The following is an 18,352-nucleotide window of genomic DNA, read 5'->3' on the forward strand; positions in this document are numbered from 1 at the left end:
CCAGTTTCCTAGGCTCAGGATTCCTCTCCTGTAATGCAATCCACCGCATGTGCATGTGTCACCCAAACCTTTTCACATCATCCTGTGGGAACTATGGCTTGAGGAATCAGTGGAAGAAAACGCTGATACTCTGAAAAATGCTGATACCCTGTGGAACTGTGACTTGAGGGATCAGTGGAAGAAAATGCTGGTACTTGTGCTATGGTTAATACAGTTTTTTGTCTCTTACCCAAGAGCCTTGCGTCTTCTGCCAGCATAAATGAAACAGCGACAGGCTAACTTGTTAGCTTGCAAGAAGGCAAAGTCTCTTTACAGTTCTTGACAGCAACCACATATCTCTGTTTCTCCTACTTGTAAACAAAAACATATTACTAGACTTTAGAAGATGTAAACATAGATAACATTTTTTTTCACTTTTCTCCTATTTTGCTTTATGATAAAACTTAATGTGTATTACCAGTTCAAACTTCAAACCAATTAACTGGCTTAAAATAGCCCATTAAAATTTGATATATGTAATACGGTGAGGACTAGAAGTAAAACAAGAAATACAGTCTTGACATCAGTTATTTATCAAAGTGAATTTGCAACTATTTTAACATGTCTGCTTGTAGTACTGTATTTTAACAGAACACTAAACTCACCGAGGTTAAGAAATCATGATAAAAGTAAATTCTAGACCCAATATACTTGCTCGTGCTTCTAATCCTACCACTTTAGGAGGCTGACGCAGCAGAATCCCTTGAGAACAGGCTTTCCAGAAAAGCCTGGGCAACATAGCGACACCTCATTTTCACACAAAAAAATTTTTTTTTAATTAGCTGGGTGTGGTGGTATACACCCATCATCTTAGCTACTCAGGAGGCTGAGGCAGGATGATCCCTTGAGCCTAGCAGTTGAAGATAACAGTGAGCTATGATTTTCTGGCTGAACTCTGGCCTAGGCAATAGTGCAAGACTTTGTCTCTAATAAATAAATAAATAAACTCTATATTGTTACATATATTATTTTTACTTGTTTATGTTCATTTTTACTTTAAATAAATGTCAGAATGTTAAAAATAGTATATATAATTGATAATATATTATTATACTATGTATAATATTTAAATTTTATATATAAATATAAAATTGGAGCAGTAAATGTAAATGTTTAATCCATATCACTCTAAGCTCCTTTGTTAATTACTTATGTAAATTTTTGTCTTCTTTCTTCTATGTTTAAGTAACATGGACAATTAAGAAAGGTAGGAAACAATTCATTCTATTTATAATTTGCATTGATTATCTTATGAAATTCTCTAAGATAACTGCATGCAACGTTTCATTGGATTATATTCAAGATTATAGAGGAAAAACAAAGGTACTTAACTACTGAAAATTTGTATGACTTTCTGTCATAGGTTCTTGTCCTACTCTCTTCTCCATGATTTTTTTTTTTAATTTCAGGTACTGCACAATTTCAAACATGTACTCTTGTAAGGGAGGGAGGACATGCAGTTTTACATGCCTGTGTGGTGCTGCAAATATTATCATTGAGTTCTGCATACACATGGGAAGCAGTATTACTAATTCCATGTCATAGTTATCTACTACTATAATGCTTGCTGGAATACCTTCTCTCTGTATTTCAATAGCATCAGGATTAACTTGCTGGCCCCAGTGTTAATCAGAATACTGATGCTGGTGGAGTTAAAGTTCTGGGCAAGATAACAGTTTTGTTTCTATCACCAAAAACAAGAACTTGCGTGAAGAATAGGTATAGTTTTAGTCAATCATTTTTATGCAGTTACACTTGATGTCTTTATGGTCATCTTGGAAGATAAAATTATATTATATTTTTGATCCTCTAAGAAACTTTTCTACCTCAGTAGATTATGAATACTGTTAAATGTCCTTCAGATTTAGTCTCAGCATCACTCCATGCTTAGAACTGGACCCTAAAAACCCAGACATAAGTAGATATGAGAAAAGAAAGTTTGGGTATTACCCACAGGATTATTCGTTTGAGGATGTTTGATGTCTGTCCTTCCTCTTGTATTACTCCTGTTCTCAGACCTAGAAATTCACACAAAAGACATTACTAACACTTGTTCTTAATTTCTAGGCAGCATGCTAAAAAATATGGATAAGTTTAAAATTAAAACAGAAATGATGATTGGAATATCTAAGTTATAAGATGATGGAAGTATTTATTTTCTTTTTAAAACTAATTCTATACTGCTAGATATAATTCATCCCCCAGTCTAGCTCTTGAAAACATACAGAAACTGGGTCAGTAATTGAAGCTTAAATAATGGGACAAATATTAAGAATGTGATAAATATTAGAGCATGAAACAGTCAATAAAGTAGTGTCCATAAAACTATTGATTAGATAAGGATTTAGGGAATGGTGGAAGTATCAGAGAATGAGTAAAAGAATGCCTTCTGCAAGAATTACTTGCCAAAATAATCTTAGATCTTAATAACTTGTTCGTGATTATACAATCAATGTGAATATCAAAATATGATTTATATGATGATAACCATATCAAATATGTAGGTAAAGCACAGTGATCAATCTGCTTGCCATTCTCAAAGAGAAATAGCCCATTTTGAGCTAAGTATTACTTATGTGTGATATGAACAGTCAAAAAGCTAATCCTTCTAAGCAAGGCCTCGCCAATATACACATTTCTTGCATACTATATCTTAGTCTCTTTGGGGTTTATGTCTTGTAAGTATTGTGTATAGTTATTTTAGCTCACATAAATGTGCTTATTCATCACAAGTTAACTATTATTTTTGTTTAAAATAATGTATTGAATATTTCTTATACTTTTGTGGTAATTATCAGTAATAGGCTTCGATTATGGTATTAACAGACGTTTAGTAGTAACATTATATTACATGGTTACACCACCTATATGAATGTCTTATAATAATTCTGGCTTCGAAAAGTTACTCACCTAGAACTTATTCAGCATAACTTACAAAGCACCATCACCTTGTTATTTTTGTTATTGTGAAATTTGGAACTTGGTTAATTATGACCAAAAATATTAGGAATCAATTATAGATTAAGCAATAGAGTGAGTCTTAAAATGCCTGAGATTTCAAAAATCAGTTGGATAATATACAATACCGTCATGGTTACATGAAATTGAAAATCTAGTGAAATTACTCAAATATTGGGCATCTACAAAGCTAAAAATAAGTAATATTTGACCAATGCTTATTAATAAATTAAGTAAAGTGGCTAATTAAGCATTACCCATATAAAGCTTATTGGATATTTGTTTTCCTTAAAGTTTTTTGTGGTTCTATTTTGATACAATATGTGTATTATTATTATGGTAATATTCATAGAACATGTGTGAACAAATGAACACATGCATACATGTGTGTAACCCATCCCCAATCAAAATATACAGTAAAACTTTAGTGCATCATAAAGATCAATCATGTCTTTCCAAGCTAATCACAGCAGGACACCTCCACATCACCCCTCCTCTACAGTTTTGATTTCAACTGTACATTAGATTTGCTTGTTCCAGAATTTGTAATGGCTTTTTAAAGATGCAATTGGAAGACCATAAACTGCGTACAATTTGGTAAGGTTTGACATATCTATGCATCCATGTAACCAATATTACAGTCAAGATAATGAATATGTCAATCACCATCATCCCCAAAACTTTTCTCATGCTTCTTTGCAAACTCTTTTGTACTCCTCTCTGTCCACAGGAAACATCTTTCTGGCACTATGCATTAGTTTTCATCTCCTACAATTTTATAAAAACGGAATAACATAATATGTACTATTTTATCTAGCTAACAGAATAATGATTGAGAAATATATCCATGAAATAGCATGTATCTGTAGTTAATTCCATTTATTGCTAAATAATATTTTATTGAATATAATGCAGTTTATCTAGTGACTTATTTATGGACATCTGGGTTTTTCCAGTTTTTCACTATTACAAATAAAGCTGCCATGAACTTTTGAATACACATATTTGCACAGTCGTATGCCCTTATTTCCTGGGAGTATAATAGGTCATATTGCATGTGTATGTTTAAATTCTTAAGTCTGCTAAATTGTTTTCCAAAGTGGATGTCCAATCTATATTTCCACCAGCAAGGTGTGAGAGTTCCTGCCAAAATACTGGCTTTGGCAATACTTAGTACAGTGAGTAATTTTAATAGTACGTATTCTAATAGATGTATAATAGTATCTTACTGGGATTTTAATTTTTACTTCCTTAATGCCTAATGATGTTGAGCATTTTATGTGCTTCTTTGGTATTTATAACTGTCCTTCCTTCAACCATCTATTCAAGCCTTTTGCCCATTTATATCAGGTTATTTATGTTCTTACTGAGTTTTGAGAATTCTTTTAAGTGTTGGATTACAACTCCTTTATTATATATATGCTTTACAAAAATTTCATCCCATTCTATAAATTGTCTTTTCATTCTCTTAGCAGTGTCTTTTGATAAAAATATGTTGTCAATTTTGGTAGAGTCAAATTCATCAATTTGTTCTTTAATGGATTATATTTTTGGAGCTGTGCCTATGAAATATTTGCCCCAGCCAAAGATCAGAAGGGTTTTATCTTGTGTTTCCTTCCTAGTAGTTTTATAGTTTTGGATTTTACATTTAAATTGGTGGTCCATTTTTAGTTAATTTTCTATACGGTGAAAGGCATGATCAAAAGTTTTTGTTTTGTTTCCTTTGTTTTGTGTTGTGTTGTGTGTGTGTGTGTGTGTTTCCAACTGTTCCATCATCATATTTTGAAAGGATTATCCCCTCTTCACTGAACTGCCTTTGCACCATGGCTGAAAATCAGCTGCTTATATATGTTGAAATCTACTGTTGGTATTTCTATTCTGTTTCACTGATCTATTTGCCTGTCTTTACAAAAATGCCACACTGTCATGATTACTTTAATTTTGTAATAAGTCTTGAGATTGGGTAGTATTAATCCTCTTATTTTGCTCTTCTTTTGCAAAGTCATTTTGGCCATTCTTGGTCGATTACATGTTCATATTAATTTTACAGTCAGTGTATTAACTTCTACAAAAATCCTTTTGGAATTTTGATTAAAGATCATTTGAGAACTGACATCTAAATCATCTTATTTTCCAATCCTTTTATTTCATCTGTTTCACATTACTGCATTGGCAGGAACCCCTACTATAGTATGGAATAAAAATAATGATAGCAGTTATTCTTATCTATTTCCAGTAGTCAATGTTTACCTACTACGTATGATATTTGCTATAGTTTTTGGTAGTTATCCTTTATCTGCTTTGATAACATCTCTTTTTATCATGAATTAATGGTGAGTTTTCCAAAGCACTTTTCTGTATCTATTTAGATATGATTTTTCTCACAATATGTCAAGTCAATATGCCAGCCCTTGACCTGTTTGGCCTCAGATCCATTTCTCACACCTTGCTCTGTTCTCCAGTACTCAGGAGATGATTGCAGGCTGCAATTCCTATGTTCTCAAACATTTGGCTGCCATCATGGTTCAGGCAACAGAAGGCACCAGCAGGAGGTTAGTACAGTACAGTAGGACAGAAGCAGTTAGAGTTTATTTTTTATTTTCTCTCTCTTCATCAGGTGCTTTCAACTGCTTTCAAGGTTTACACCTTCTCCATGGCTCTCACCTCATCATACTTAGCCACCTTGGTTCCAGATCCTGTGGACCCCAACTCCTAGACTCCATTCACATTATCTCTTTTATTTGTTTCTACCAGGAAAACTTTCTGTTTTCCTGGATAATCTTTAGCAGTTACACCTGGATAATTATATTGATTAATTTTCTAATGTGACACCTTTTCATTCATAGGAAAAACTCATCTGAGTCACTAGCAGTAAAAGGTGTTCAAGTCTTTTATATTATATGTAACCAAAACAAAACACCCCTGGAAGACTGAAACCTTCTCTAAATAATTCTATGTTTCTCTTCTTCACATCCTTCCCCAAAATAATTTTTGCACTCACTAGTATTTGTACACACATATTCAAAAATTCTAAGAGCATAAGGAATACAGAGATATATTCAGCTTGTAAAATGGTCAAGCACTGCACATAAAACTCTATAGCATTACCTGTGGGAAACAAATCAGGTGGTACAAAAGGGATATTTACAATCTTAAATAAATTAATTAGAAAAAAACAAATATTTTAAACATGCAAAACTTCAAGAAACTAGAGAAATAGAACCATATTTAATCCAAAGAAATAAAACTTAGGAAATAACAAAGATCAATGCAGAAATGATGAATTAAGACAGTGGAGCCAACTAAATAAAAGCCCATTCTTTTAAAAGATTTATATGAGACAATTTTATAAGCATCATCAATTACAAAAGAAAACTAAGTGATAGTAGTTTTAAAACATTGTACAAAATATAGGTGCAGAAGGAACTGGAATACTGTAAGAGATCACTGTAAATAACATTACCAAATGATAGAAAAGGAATAATTTATACATAAAAAATGTATTTCATCTAATGAAATCAGAAGGAATGGTAGAATTGGAAACATTAACATTGTGCAAACCCTAATTAATTAATTGATAAATATACTATTCTTCAAAGACTGCCAACAGCAACCAAAGGGGGACAAATATTAGGTCTCCCTCATATGAAAGTTACTTCTTCGTAATGAAAGTTCATGTCACCTGTTAAGTGATCTTTTCAAATAAAACAAGAGAGAGAATAAAAATTAAATTTTAATATGATAAAAACCTCTACCGATGTAAAGAAATACAGAGGAAAAAGATATAAATGTTGCAAAAAGCAAAAGCTAGACCATGTGAAACTGAACAGAGCATAAGATCTATTTTTTTGTAAAAACAAAGATTGCAGGGATAGAGAAGTAATGTATGTGTGTTGGGGGAAGAATGTATAAATTAATGGTCATAAAATCCAATGATAATAATTGGATTTATTTGGACCCAGGTTCAAGAAAAAACGCACTTAGATGATGTCAGTGGGTAAATGTGAGAATAACTGGACAGTTAATTACATTAAGGAGTTAATTTTTTTAAGGTGGGATAGTGTTATTTATTGGTTGATGCTTCGGTCATTAAAAACACATGCTGAAATATTTAAAGATGGAATGATGTGATGTCTAGGATTGTTTCACATTACTCCAGTGGCAAGCATGGTGTTATGTGTGAGTATAGATGAAACCAGATTGGCCATGTGTTGGTGATTCTGAGTTCCAGGTATATTCTCTCTACTGGTTGAATATATTTGAGAATTTCTACAATAAAAAGAATATATATAACCACTAAATTTGAAACCCCAAATGAAAACAGACTATTATTTAGGAAAATATGAATGGCCCAATTAATCCAAATAGAAATAAAAATCTGTAATTGAGAAACACAAAGTAAAACTGATCAAAGCTTCAGCCACTCTCAAATGTTTTGGGACCAGGCATTTTGGGACCAGTTCTACCAAATAATCAGTGTAAAACTGACCATCTTATGTAAACACAAAAAATCCCACCATCTTATGATGCTCAACTCATTTTCCCAGGCTAGCTTCCTTTGATAAAAATAAAAATGAAGAAAGAAAGAAAGAAACAGCTGAGGATATCCTGGAATGGGGAACAATTTAGCCAAGTTCATCCATACAGAGGCAAAGATCCTAAATAAACATAGTAGGTCCAATATGGCAGTGAATTCAATGGGAAAAAAGTCTGCACCCATGAAATGTAAAGATAATATAACATTAGAAAAAAAGCTGCTTAAAATATTTCCTTACTAAAAGATTAGATTTTTAAATTTTAATTCTTAGTTTTTAATTTATTTTAGAGATGGGTCTTGCTGTCACCCAGACTGGAGTGCAGTGGCACGATCATGGCTCATTGTAACCTCTACCTCCTTGGACTCAAGGGATCCTTTGGTCTCAGCCTCTGGAGTGGCTGGGACTACAGGCGCGTGCCACCGCGCCCGTCTAATTTTTTGTTGTTTGTTTGTTTTTATTTTTTATAGCAACCGACTCCCAGTATGTTGCCCAGGCTGGTGTCAGTCTCTTGGGTTCCAGCAATCCTCATGTGTCAGCCTCCCGAGTAGTTGTGCCTGGCTATTAGATTTTTCTAAATGGGCATTTTATCATGTACAGAGGCACAAAAAAAAAGCTTTTGAAAAAAAATTCAACACAAATGCCTGATAACGTTCCACAACCTAACATCAGAAGAGAATTTTCATTTCCTAAAACCTATGGCAAACAATCTTAAATGTGAAATGCTAAATGTTGGATGCATTCTCATTAAGGCAAGGAACCAGACATAAATGTATGCCGAATACATGGCCAGAGGATAAGACTATAAAAACAAATGTAAGTTAGAAATATTTAATAGATATAGAAATTATGTGGTAAAAATGTGATCATCATTTTAGAAAATCCGAAGGAAAAGACCACACCCTATCCAAATGAATAAATGACTTCTGAAAGTTGATGTATAAATCCCTGTAGTAAAATCAAAAGCCTTGTCGCACAAAGCAGTAGTATTTTAGAACATGCATATAATAATACATTTGGTGCAACAAATGAGATCATAATTATAATGAATTTCACTGCACAGTACAATGCAAAGTTAGATAAAGTCAAGAGACCTGGGTCTCACAAAATTATGTATTATCTGTGACTTCTCTATAGAAAGTAGATCTTTTAGAACAGAAAGTTCCCAAAGTCTACATTTGGCCAGTGAAGAGACCCCCATGGTCATAAGGCACTTACTCCTCAGAATCTGTCTTGGGCACCCTACCTTTGTGCTGCAGCCTCTCTTCTCCCATCAAGCCTGGAAGAGAAACCCATTATCTGTAAGGGTTTATCCTGCGAAACTATCCAGAGCTTACTATCCAGAGTTCTGTGAAACTCCCTTTACGCCATAGCAGACGGGTTCCCCCAGCGACTGGCCTCTGCTCTCAGGCCTGGTAGATCCCAGGTAGGGGTGGCTGGAACTTCTGCTTTTAACCTCTCAAGGAGGTGAGGGTGTCTGACCAGGGTATCTGCCTCGGGCCTGCAGGAGAAGGAGTCCTATGCTCTGCCACGTGTTAATGAAGTGACCCCGTGTAGGCTGCGGGGAAACTGACTTCCCAGAAAGGTGGCGGCCTTACAGAATCCTGCCCTTCCTGTAAGCTCTGGGAGGTCCCTAGTGTGGCTGTAAGGCCCAGTGACCCCTCGCTTCACATTCTAGTTGTGGTCATGGGAAAGGGTACAAAGAGTTTTGGTCTAAGGCTAGCCCATTCAGGTGAGCAGCAGGAAGAGTCTTCGGGAGTAACCAGGAGTTTAGTTCAGAACCCTGAGCAAAGACTGAGGGGACTTTCTTCCCCAGAACAAAGGAGACCCAACAGAACACCACTACTATGAGCCTTGGTACCCTTTCCGCAGGACTCTCAGGCTAAGGTATCCCTCAATTTATCCTTAGTGGTCACAGGGGGATGAGGACATAGATTTGACAGGGCAGTCAGTGGCAGGTCATTAGAGGGAGGTGACTCAGGCCCTTATGGAAGTCAAAGTGAGGACTGACGGGGGTAGACACTGCCTCTGTGGTCAGCTTTGGGAAGCCCTGAGCAGATTTGTCATTCTGAGTGCACCCCATTCCTTCCCTCCAGCTGCATACTCTGGGATATCTGGTGGAAGTGGGCCTGTCTCTGATTGGTATAGGCCTCAAGTCCCCAAAGGGGAAGGTATGAGGCTGTCAAGGTGAGTCATTAAGAGGAACCTGAATTTCCAGAAGAATAGAGGATTCATAGAACCCTAAGAGTGCTGTCACTCCTGATAGGGGTACCTGGGGAAGATAAATCTGAGGCCTCCCTAATATCTTCATCAGGAGTCTCAGGGATGTGAAGGCCTTTCTCAGAGGAGAAAGGCTTTAGGTAAGCAAAAGGACGGCAATCGGACCCTCCAAGAAGCAAAAGTAAAGACTTAGTGAGGAGTGAAAACTAATTACCTCAAGATAGAGTGAGTCTCCCCAACCCCTGCATTGCTGCCATTCCACAATGTCCCCCTGAAAATGTGGTCACATGAGATTCCCCTTCACATCCTTGTCTGGGGAGTCAGGGATATGAGTGCTTTGGAAGAGGGAGTCAGCATCAAAACAGTTAAGCAGTGAAATAACAGGTCCTGCCAGAAGTTAAGGTGATGAGCCTGAATGTGAATTGAAAGAAACATCTTCTACCCTGGAAAAAAGGAAACTCCATAGAGTCTGGACCTGCCAATCACTGATACAGTGAGATGCTGGTAAGACTGGCAGGCTCTAGCCAAAGGTACAGTCTAGTTACTTCCACTGATTCCTCAGGGGAAAGGCCCATCAGAGAAGAGTAGCCTCATGGGTTCCTTGAACAGTACTCTCAAGGAAACCTGCAGAGGCAGTTTCCATAAAGTCAAGATGGTATCTCCCTGCTGGAGGATCACACTATCTCACCCTTTTTCCTCCAGGTTACTTCATCTCCTGCCATCTGTCTCACACTACTACTTGTCTGTAAGCAGAGTCATCATGCCTCGGGGTCAGAAAAGTAAGCTCCGTTCCCGTGAGAAACGCCACCAAGCTCGAGAAGACCCCAAGGATGTGGAAGGTGCTCAAGTCACTGTAGCAGAGGAAGAAGAGTCCCTCACTTCATCTCCTCATTTCAAAGACAGTCCTGAGAGGTCATCTGCTGTTGAAACACCCAGAAATGAGCAAGAGCCTGAGGGAGCTGTAGCCACCACCACTGCTGCAGCTGCTTCATGCACAGCATCTGATGAAGGCATCGGCAGCCAGGTTGAGGAAAGGGCAAACACCTCGCAGGCTGAGGATACCACTGAGCGGTGGCTCGGAGGCCCTCTAGATAAGAAGGTTGCTATGTTGGTGCATTATCTGCTATACAAGTATCAAATAAAAGAGCCTGTTACAAAGGCAGATATGCTGAAAAATGCAGTCCAGATGCAGAAGAGCCACTTCCCTGAAATCCTGAGGAGAGCTTCTGATCATCTGGAGTTGGTCTTTGGCCTTGATGTGAAAGAAGTGGATCCCAACAAGAGCCTCTATGTCCTTGTCAACAAATTAGAATTAGGCCATGATGCAAGAGTGAGTCTTAACAGAAGTTTGCCCAAGACTGGCCTGCTGATGACCGTCCTGGCTGTGATCTTCAGCCAGGGGAATTCTGCCCCTGAGGAGGAAATCTGGAAGGTGCTAAATATGATGGGGGTATATGACGGGGCAAAGCACTTCATCTATGGAGAGCCCAGGAATCTCCTCACCAAATATTTAGTGGAAGAGCAGTACCTTGAGTACCGGGAAGTGCCCAACAGCAATCCTCCAAGCTATGAATTCCTGTGGGGTCCACGAGCCTATGCTGAAACCAGCAAGATGAAAGTCCTAAAGTTTTTGGCCAAGATCCATGATACGGTCCCCAGTGCCTTCCCATCCCATTATGAAGAGGCTTTGAAAGATGAGGAAGAGAGATCCCAAGCCAGAATTGCAGCCAGGGCCCGTACTGCCGCCAGGGCCAGTGCACGTTCCAAGGCCACGTCCAGCAACCTTGCCTGCCCCAAGTGAAGGCTGAGGAAGATGCTTTACAGTGTTTTTGAAGACGACAGTCAGTGTTTCACTAGTGGAGGGTTGGCTGTGTCTCATTATAACACACTATATAATGTGTGTTCTGGATAACTTAGATATTTGTTTAAATGTTGTTCCTTTTAATAGAAGGTTAAAGTAGCTTAAGAATCCAAGATTATTAGTCATATAAGTCATACATTTATTGATATTCATGAAGTTTTAGAATAAAGTTTTACTATTTTATAGAAAAAAAAAGGAAAATTTCCATCTTTTTTAGTGATCTCCAAGATAACATAGTAGTGGATTAGTCATTTCTTTGGAAATATTTTTTTAAAAAGCAGCAAAATAGTTGGAATGAAGAAATAGACAGGAAAATATAAAAGACGATACATTCTTGCTATCCTTTATGTTTAGTCTGTTCTGTAAAATTAAAAAATAGATATTTGGATATGATTCGTTTATTCAGTAATGTAGGATAAGGTACGTCATAATAAAACTGACTTCTTGCACACTGGCTCACTTATTTCCCAGACATTATTTGGGCATCTGTTCTTTGGAGGGAAGGCTCTGTGCTGGTACTGGGAACGTCAGGATAAACAAGACCCTAGCGCGCACATTGAATTTTAGAGTCTAAGAGCAGCCGTCATGTAAGGAAGATGGTGAGATATACACTAAGAAGTAAAGGACAAGTAAGAGAAGGTGGGAAGATCCAGATCAGAGCAGTCAAGTGAAAATGCCCTGATGCTAGTGGGTTTGGGGCCTTGGGAACCTGCAAACCCTTCCGTGTCCGCCAATTTTGTTAGTCTGGGTGGTGGGTTGGTTGAGGCTCTGGGAGTAGTGAGCAAGGGCCAGATCCTCAAAAGGTATGTCCAGTGTCAAAAGAATAATTCCTGGAATGAAGAACTGCTTTTAGCAGTTCTTTTGAAGTAATCAATAAACCAGAAATTACTCTAAGACAGGAATGGAAAGTGTCTTGCATCCTTTTCCAGTGTCATTTTTCCAGTGCAGTTGGGCACAGTGCACAAACTGTATTTTATCCACATCAGCTCCAGGGACTGTCTGAAAAACAAGGGTGATAGTAACCGAAATGAATGTACTCAAAAGCCATTGTCCTGGCATTATTTGCTCTGGCCTGGGAGAAACAGGGCCCACTAAGCCCATTAAATTAAAAAGAGGTTTTTTTGTTTTGTTTTAAGTTCCGGGATACATGTGCAGAACATGCAGGTTTGTTAATAGGTATACATGTGCCATGGTGGTTTGCTGCACCTATGGACCCTTTGTCTAGGTTCCCTCCCCCTGCCCCCCCAACAACCCCAGCAGTCCCCAGTGTGTGTTCTTCCTAAAAGGGCATTTTTATTAGGTTATCTTTAGTGTCATTTGGCAAACTCAAGTGAGGGCTAGATTTTTGATGTGAGTGAAATAAATAGGGGTGATTTGGATGGAAGGGTATTTGAAGGAATGGAAGGAATTAGTGTTTGACATGAATGATAGGAGTCTTAAATTAAATCCAACTGGGGAAGACTACCCCACATCCACAATAAATAAGAAATCCTCAAATTTCCGAAGTAACTGATTTTTTACTTTCTAAGTGGCGTTTTTCATTAATTTGCATGCTGTATCATAGAGTGCTGCATATTTTCAGACAGCTCTTCCTTTAAAACAATCACAGAGATTTTGATAGGGTCTGGGTACAAACTAAAAATAGTAATAAATGCTAGTTATTAAATATGCAATAAATTCTAGGCACTGTGCCAGGAGTTTTCATACATTACATACAACCCAGAAATCCTACAAGGCAAGGCTTATCCAGCTCACTTCACAAAAAGATAGAGCCTCGTAGACCTTTGCAATTTTCCTGACTTCACATGGCTCATAAGTATAAAAATTAGAACCATAGTCTGAATTTGTTTAGAACCCACACTGTTCCACTCCTTCCTGCATAAAGCAGATGTTCTGTCTCTTAATTCATTTCTCTTCTCACTACTACACCATGTCTCTGGGCAATGAAAAGAAGGAACCTGGGGCCAATGTACTAAATCCAGACGTAATAAATAACAGAGAAAATGAGAATTGAACACCATTTGGGGAACGCCTGTGGGCCTCATTTCATAGGGTCTATCCACCTCTAACTCCAGGGTTCTTTGGGAGCTGATTATGCCCAGGTGCTGGCACATGGGACCAGATCCAGCACTTCCCAAATTACACTACTCTTTCCTTGAGTCAGCCCCTATAAATCCTTATGCCCAAATCTGGATCCTGACCTGCTATCCAGCTCTCCCTGATTCCTTCCATGAAGGCTGCACCCTGCTCCCTATGGGGAAGAAATAACAAAATAACCTTCCTTCCTTTCTCCTAACTTAGAGCATTCCAACTCCCTGCAGATGTCCTCTGTCACATTGCTCATTGTGGAACTGCTCTGATAACAACAGCCCCTTCCATGTAATTGTTTACTTTGGCAGTGAACATTATATGCCTGCTCATCTGCTCTGGGTAATTCCACCATACTCAAGAGTTTTTCCAAGTCTGCCTGTGAGTCAAGTCAGACTTAGAACAGAATCTAACCTTGAAAGATAACTCCGAAGTTAGAGAGGAGGTTTAGAAAGTATACGAAGTTAGAAAGAGAGGATAATGTAATCTGGTGACTAATTTGAGACTAGCACTGAATCCATACACTGTCGAGTGAGTTTAACTGAACAGTAAAAATATCAAAGCCTCCCTCTGACGTGGTGGATAAGAAAGGACCAAGGAAATGACTGTGTATCAACCATGACCAGAAACTGGATTCCTACAAATAAATCCTGGTGTACTAGGAGCATGTAGTAGATTTCTATGCTGACATAACAAATGCCATACAGTAAGACACTTAACACATTTATTATATCACCCTTCTGTAGGTGAGAATATGGGTTAGTTCTCCTGTTTTCTTTGTTCAGGGTTACCCAGGCTCAAATCGACCTGTCAAAGCATGGATTCTTATTGGGACACACTGTGAAGAATCCCATTTCAGGCTTACTCAGGTCTTTCTATGAGGAACCCAGTTCTTTGCGGTTGTAAGAAGAGTAAGGAGTACATTTCCTTTCTGGCTATCAGTTGGAGCTGCTATATTTTCTCCAGGCCTGTCTCCAGTCTTTATATATGGGCCCCTACTTTTGAGTCAGACACGGCACACTGAACCTGTCTCATGCTTGGAATTTCTCTAACTTCTCTCTCTGCTGCATATCTCTTCTGCCTCCACATGGAGAAACTTCTCTGCTTGTAAGGGCTCATGTAATTAGATTGGGCCCATGTAGGCAATCAAGTGTAATCTCCCTATTTTTAGGTTGGTTTCATAATTTTAATAATATTTGCAAAGTGCCTTTGGCCATGTAACATAACATATTCATGGGTTTTAGGAATGAGGGTATGGGAATCTTTGTGGAGCAATTATTCAGTCTACCACAGAGGTAGAATATGTCTCCCTGGCAAACATGCCAGCTTTGTTAAGAAAAGAAAAAACATAATTCACCATTGTTCTCCTGATTCTTGTCTATATCTGCCCCAAGGGAAAATCCTGGTTTTCCATTGTGCCTAGGGGCACCTATACACGTGCTCAGCTGTACATGTTCATCAGGTGGTGGGTAGCAGAGACTCACAAGTTATTTTTTTAACAGTGCATCGAAAGAAAGAAGAAATTTTTCAGTGTCTTGAGATTATAGAGGTCATTGAAAAGGTCAGTGCAGAAAGGTGTTATTGAGTGCAGTGGAGTGAACCCTTCTTGCTGAGATTTACAGGATCATTTTGAAAATTAGTGTGAACCCAGGTTTGAAATTACCTGTCACATATAGACACTAGGAACTTTTGTTGATTAGCAAAGACATTTTATATTCTCGGAAACTCCTCCAAGACTTAAGAGGGCTGTTGTCACAACAAATGTATAATAGTAGCTTTTATTGTGCATTTACTATTGGAATAGTTAATTGGACAGACTGCAAGTGTTCATACACTTTGTGTCTAGCTTTCCATCCTTGGTTCATATGGAGACTACATTGCCAGTCCACTTATAGTTAGGAAAGGTCATGTGACTACCCTTGACACTGAAATATGAACAGTAGCATGTTTTCTTCCTTTCAGATTAAAGTGTTTGAGAGCCAGTCTGCCACCTCCATGTTTTCTGTTCCATGCTAAGATATGGAACCACATTATAGAAGCAGCATGGATCCCTGGGACACCTAACAGAAAAAAAAAAACCCTATTAATTTATGTCAAATTTTATTTGCATAAACTTTTAGTGTGTTAAGCCATTCAGATTTCAGACTTTTCCCCTTACATCTCTTACATACTTTATCGTGTAATGCACAGCTACTAATTCCATTGTTATTCTTATTTAAATATTTTAATTACAAAGAAAATAGTGCACAAATTCTTGTTGCCAAAAATTCTAACTACATGAATAAATCAAAATTTCACTTCCTTACTATGTCCCTCCAAAATCCAATCCCTCCTCAAATGTAACCACATATTTTAAATCCTGTAGGTAGTATTTTTAAATGTATTCTAGGCTTTTTCTTATATATATGTGCTACAAAAATACACTGTGAGGGTTTTTTGTTTGTTTCTTTTGTTTGCTCCTTTTTCTTTTTAATTTTTGTTTATCAATACTATTATTTTTAGAGATGGTGTCTCTGTTGCCAAGGCTGGAGTGCAGTGGTGTGATCATAGCTCACTACAGCCTACAACTCCTGAGCTCAAGCAATCCTCCTGCCTCAGCCTTCAAGTAGCTAGGGGTACAGGTGGAAGCCACTGTGCTTGGCCACTGTGGGTTTTAAATATACATTGATAACTGTTTACATATTGCTCCACAATATGCACCTAAGGACACGTGCCTTAGAATTTTTATATTTCAGTAATGCATTTCTCTTTACTTTGAGAAGAAAGGATTTACTCAGAATGGCAAGGTTCCAGGAAATGTGCCTTAACAGGAAAACCTCAATTCTTGAAGGACATCAGCAAAACTGAGCACTAGAACAATATGAAGAATACATGAGAGAGATCACAAACTAAACAAAGTCCAGAGAACTCAGGGCAGGGGGTAGTCAGGGATCTGTACCCAGAGTTCAGCATGGAGTAGCAATGGGACTAGAAGGAGTAAAGGTAAGAAAACTGGTGGTGTTTTGGACAGCTTTTATGAATAGGCTTGGCAATCTCTGAATCATCATTACCAGCATAAATTTGTAGGCTGACCTGAAATATGAACAGTAGCATGTTTTTTTTAGTAGGCATACTCTACTAGAGTCTTCCCTTCCCACTTTTCAGGCACAGTATGGCTTGCTCCCCTGCATCACCCGGTTATGATATTAACTGATTCTGGGAGAGCTACATCTCTTCACTTCCATGGTGGTTCAGTGCACCCTTTCCAGTGAAGCAGAGTTGAGAGCTATCTTGATGCCTGATAAGGAAGAGTATATATTCCCCTTGGGTATGTGACCCTCCCACCACTGAGGTTGAAGCTGTACAAGTTGATGTGATGGGTGATTAATGGTAGTTAAAACAGGGCAAGTAATACCAATGAGTAGTGCCACAGTGTAGATTTAAGGAGGGGGACATTTGAGGACAGATTTCCTGAGACTAACTATCTCACTGACTGTAACTAAAAGGTTGAGTGTGGATATGTCTTTCAAAAAGAATCCAGATGTTATCCCCAGCTCAGAATACTTCCCACCATCACTGACTTCTTTGAAGAACAGAGGGCAGATTTTTGGTGCTGTGTCTGATTGCCTTTGATGCCACCAAACACTTTAGCAGGGTGCTGGTTTTCAAGGCAAGTAGGGCAGATGGAGAACCATTGTACATGCTACAGTTCCTTATTGAATTGAATGCAGGTAACAAGTATAGATGTAGCCCAAATCTCTATCTTCATTACTGTTACAATCCTGACCTGATTTAACTCAAAATTTTTATAAAGAAGGATTCTTCACTAGCCATCTGCAAAGTTATCAAATGATCCGTAGTAAAATTTACATCACTTCTCACTGTGAGGTGGGGGCATTGGACTGGGTGTCATTCTCCTGGTCCTTTTCCACAGAGGGAGGAGTCCCAGACTGAAAGGAATAAAAATGAAGACCTAGATGAAGCTTTGAGTCACCCACTCCATAACAGACTGCCCAGCACAGAGACCACCCCTGCTGTTAACATTGCTAAGCCAATGCCTTGATGTTAGGTCCAGAAGCCTCCTCACTTCACCCTCTGTAGTCTAGGGATATGGGACTGCAGGATGAAGTGGTTGGGGTTGAAGGCTTTGTTTTGAAGCTGAGTGACTCAGATCAGAAGAAGGAGTTCCAGTCCCACTTCCAGAATCAATGAAAGACCCCTATGCAAGTTCTGTCAGAATCCCCACTCCCACAAAACATGGGCCATCCCCTCACTTCTAAGAGCTGCACCCCTGCTCTCAGCATTAGATCCCATGTAGGGGTGGCTAGAATTGGCTTCCCAACTCTGACTCTAACTTCTCAGATGAATGAAGGCCTTATGCTTTGAGAAGGGTAGCCTCAAATCAGCAGAAAAGAGAGTTCCAGAGATTTCCAGGTCCTGTCAGGAGTTAAGTTAAAGATCTTAAGTGAGATCTGAGGGCACTCTTTATACCAGGAGAAGGGCCAGCAGAATCCCAGCCCTGTGTAAGTTCTGGGATGCCCTGAACAGGGATCCTCTGATGTAGTGCCCTGTGAATTCCCAGAATTCCAGGAGGTGACAGCATTGAACCACACTTTGGCATCAGACCAGTAGGGAGCGTGGTTCCATGCCTTCCAACAGTGATGGCGAAGAC

The 18,352-nt window shown here is 38.4% G+C and overlaps 1 protein-coding gene across 2 annotated transcripts in view; it reads left to right on the forward strand.

Moving 5' to 3' along the window:
- The window catches only part of LOC100395676 (melanoma-associated antigen B10-like), a 232,402-nt gene that overhangs the window by 206,492 nt on the left and 7,558 nt on the right, over window positions 1-18,352 (forward strand). Inside the window, exon 3 of one of the 2 annotated variants that reach the window (XM_078364055.1) lies at window positions 10,455-14,964. The exons of the other annotated variant lie outside the window; for it this stretch is intronic. Coding sequence (XP_078220181.1) covers window positions 10,513-11,553 — 1,041 coding nt within the window. The 5' untranslated portion in view covers window positions 10,455-10,512 and the 3' untranslated portion in view covers window positions 11,554-14,964. Of the gene's footprint in view, window positions 1-10,454; window positions 14,965-18,352 lie in introns of those variants that run through there. 2 annotated transcript variants of the gene reach the window in all.

The sequence above is a fragment of the Callithrix jacchus genome, chromosome X (assembly GCF_049354715.1).
Source record: "Callithrix jacchus isolate 240 chromosome X, calJac240_pri, whole genome shotgun sequence".
NCBI classification, from domain to species: Eukaryota; Metazoa; Chordata; class Mammalia; order Primates; family Cebidae; genus Callithrix; species Callithrix jacchus.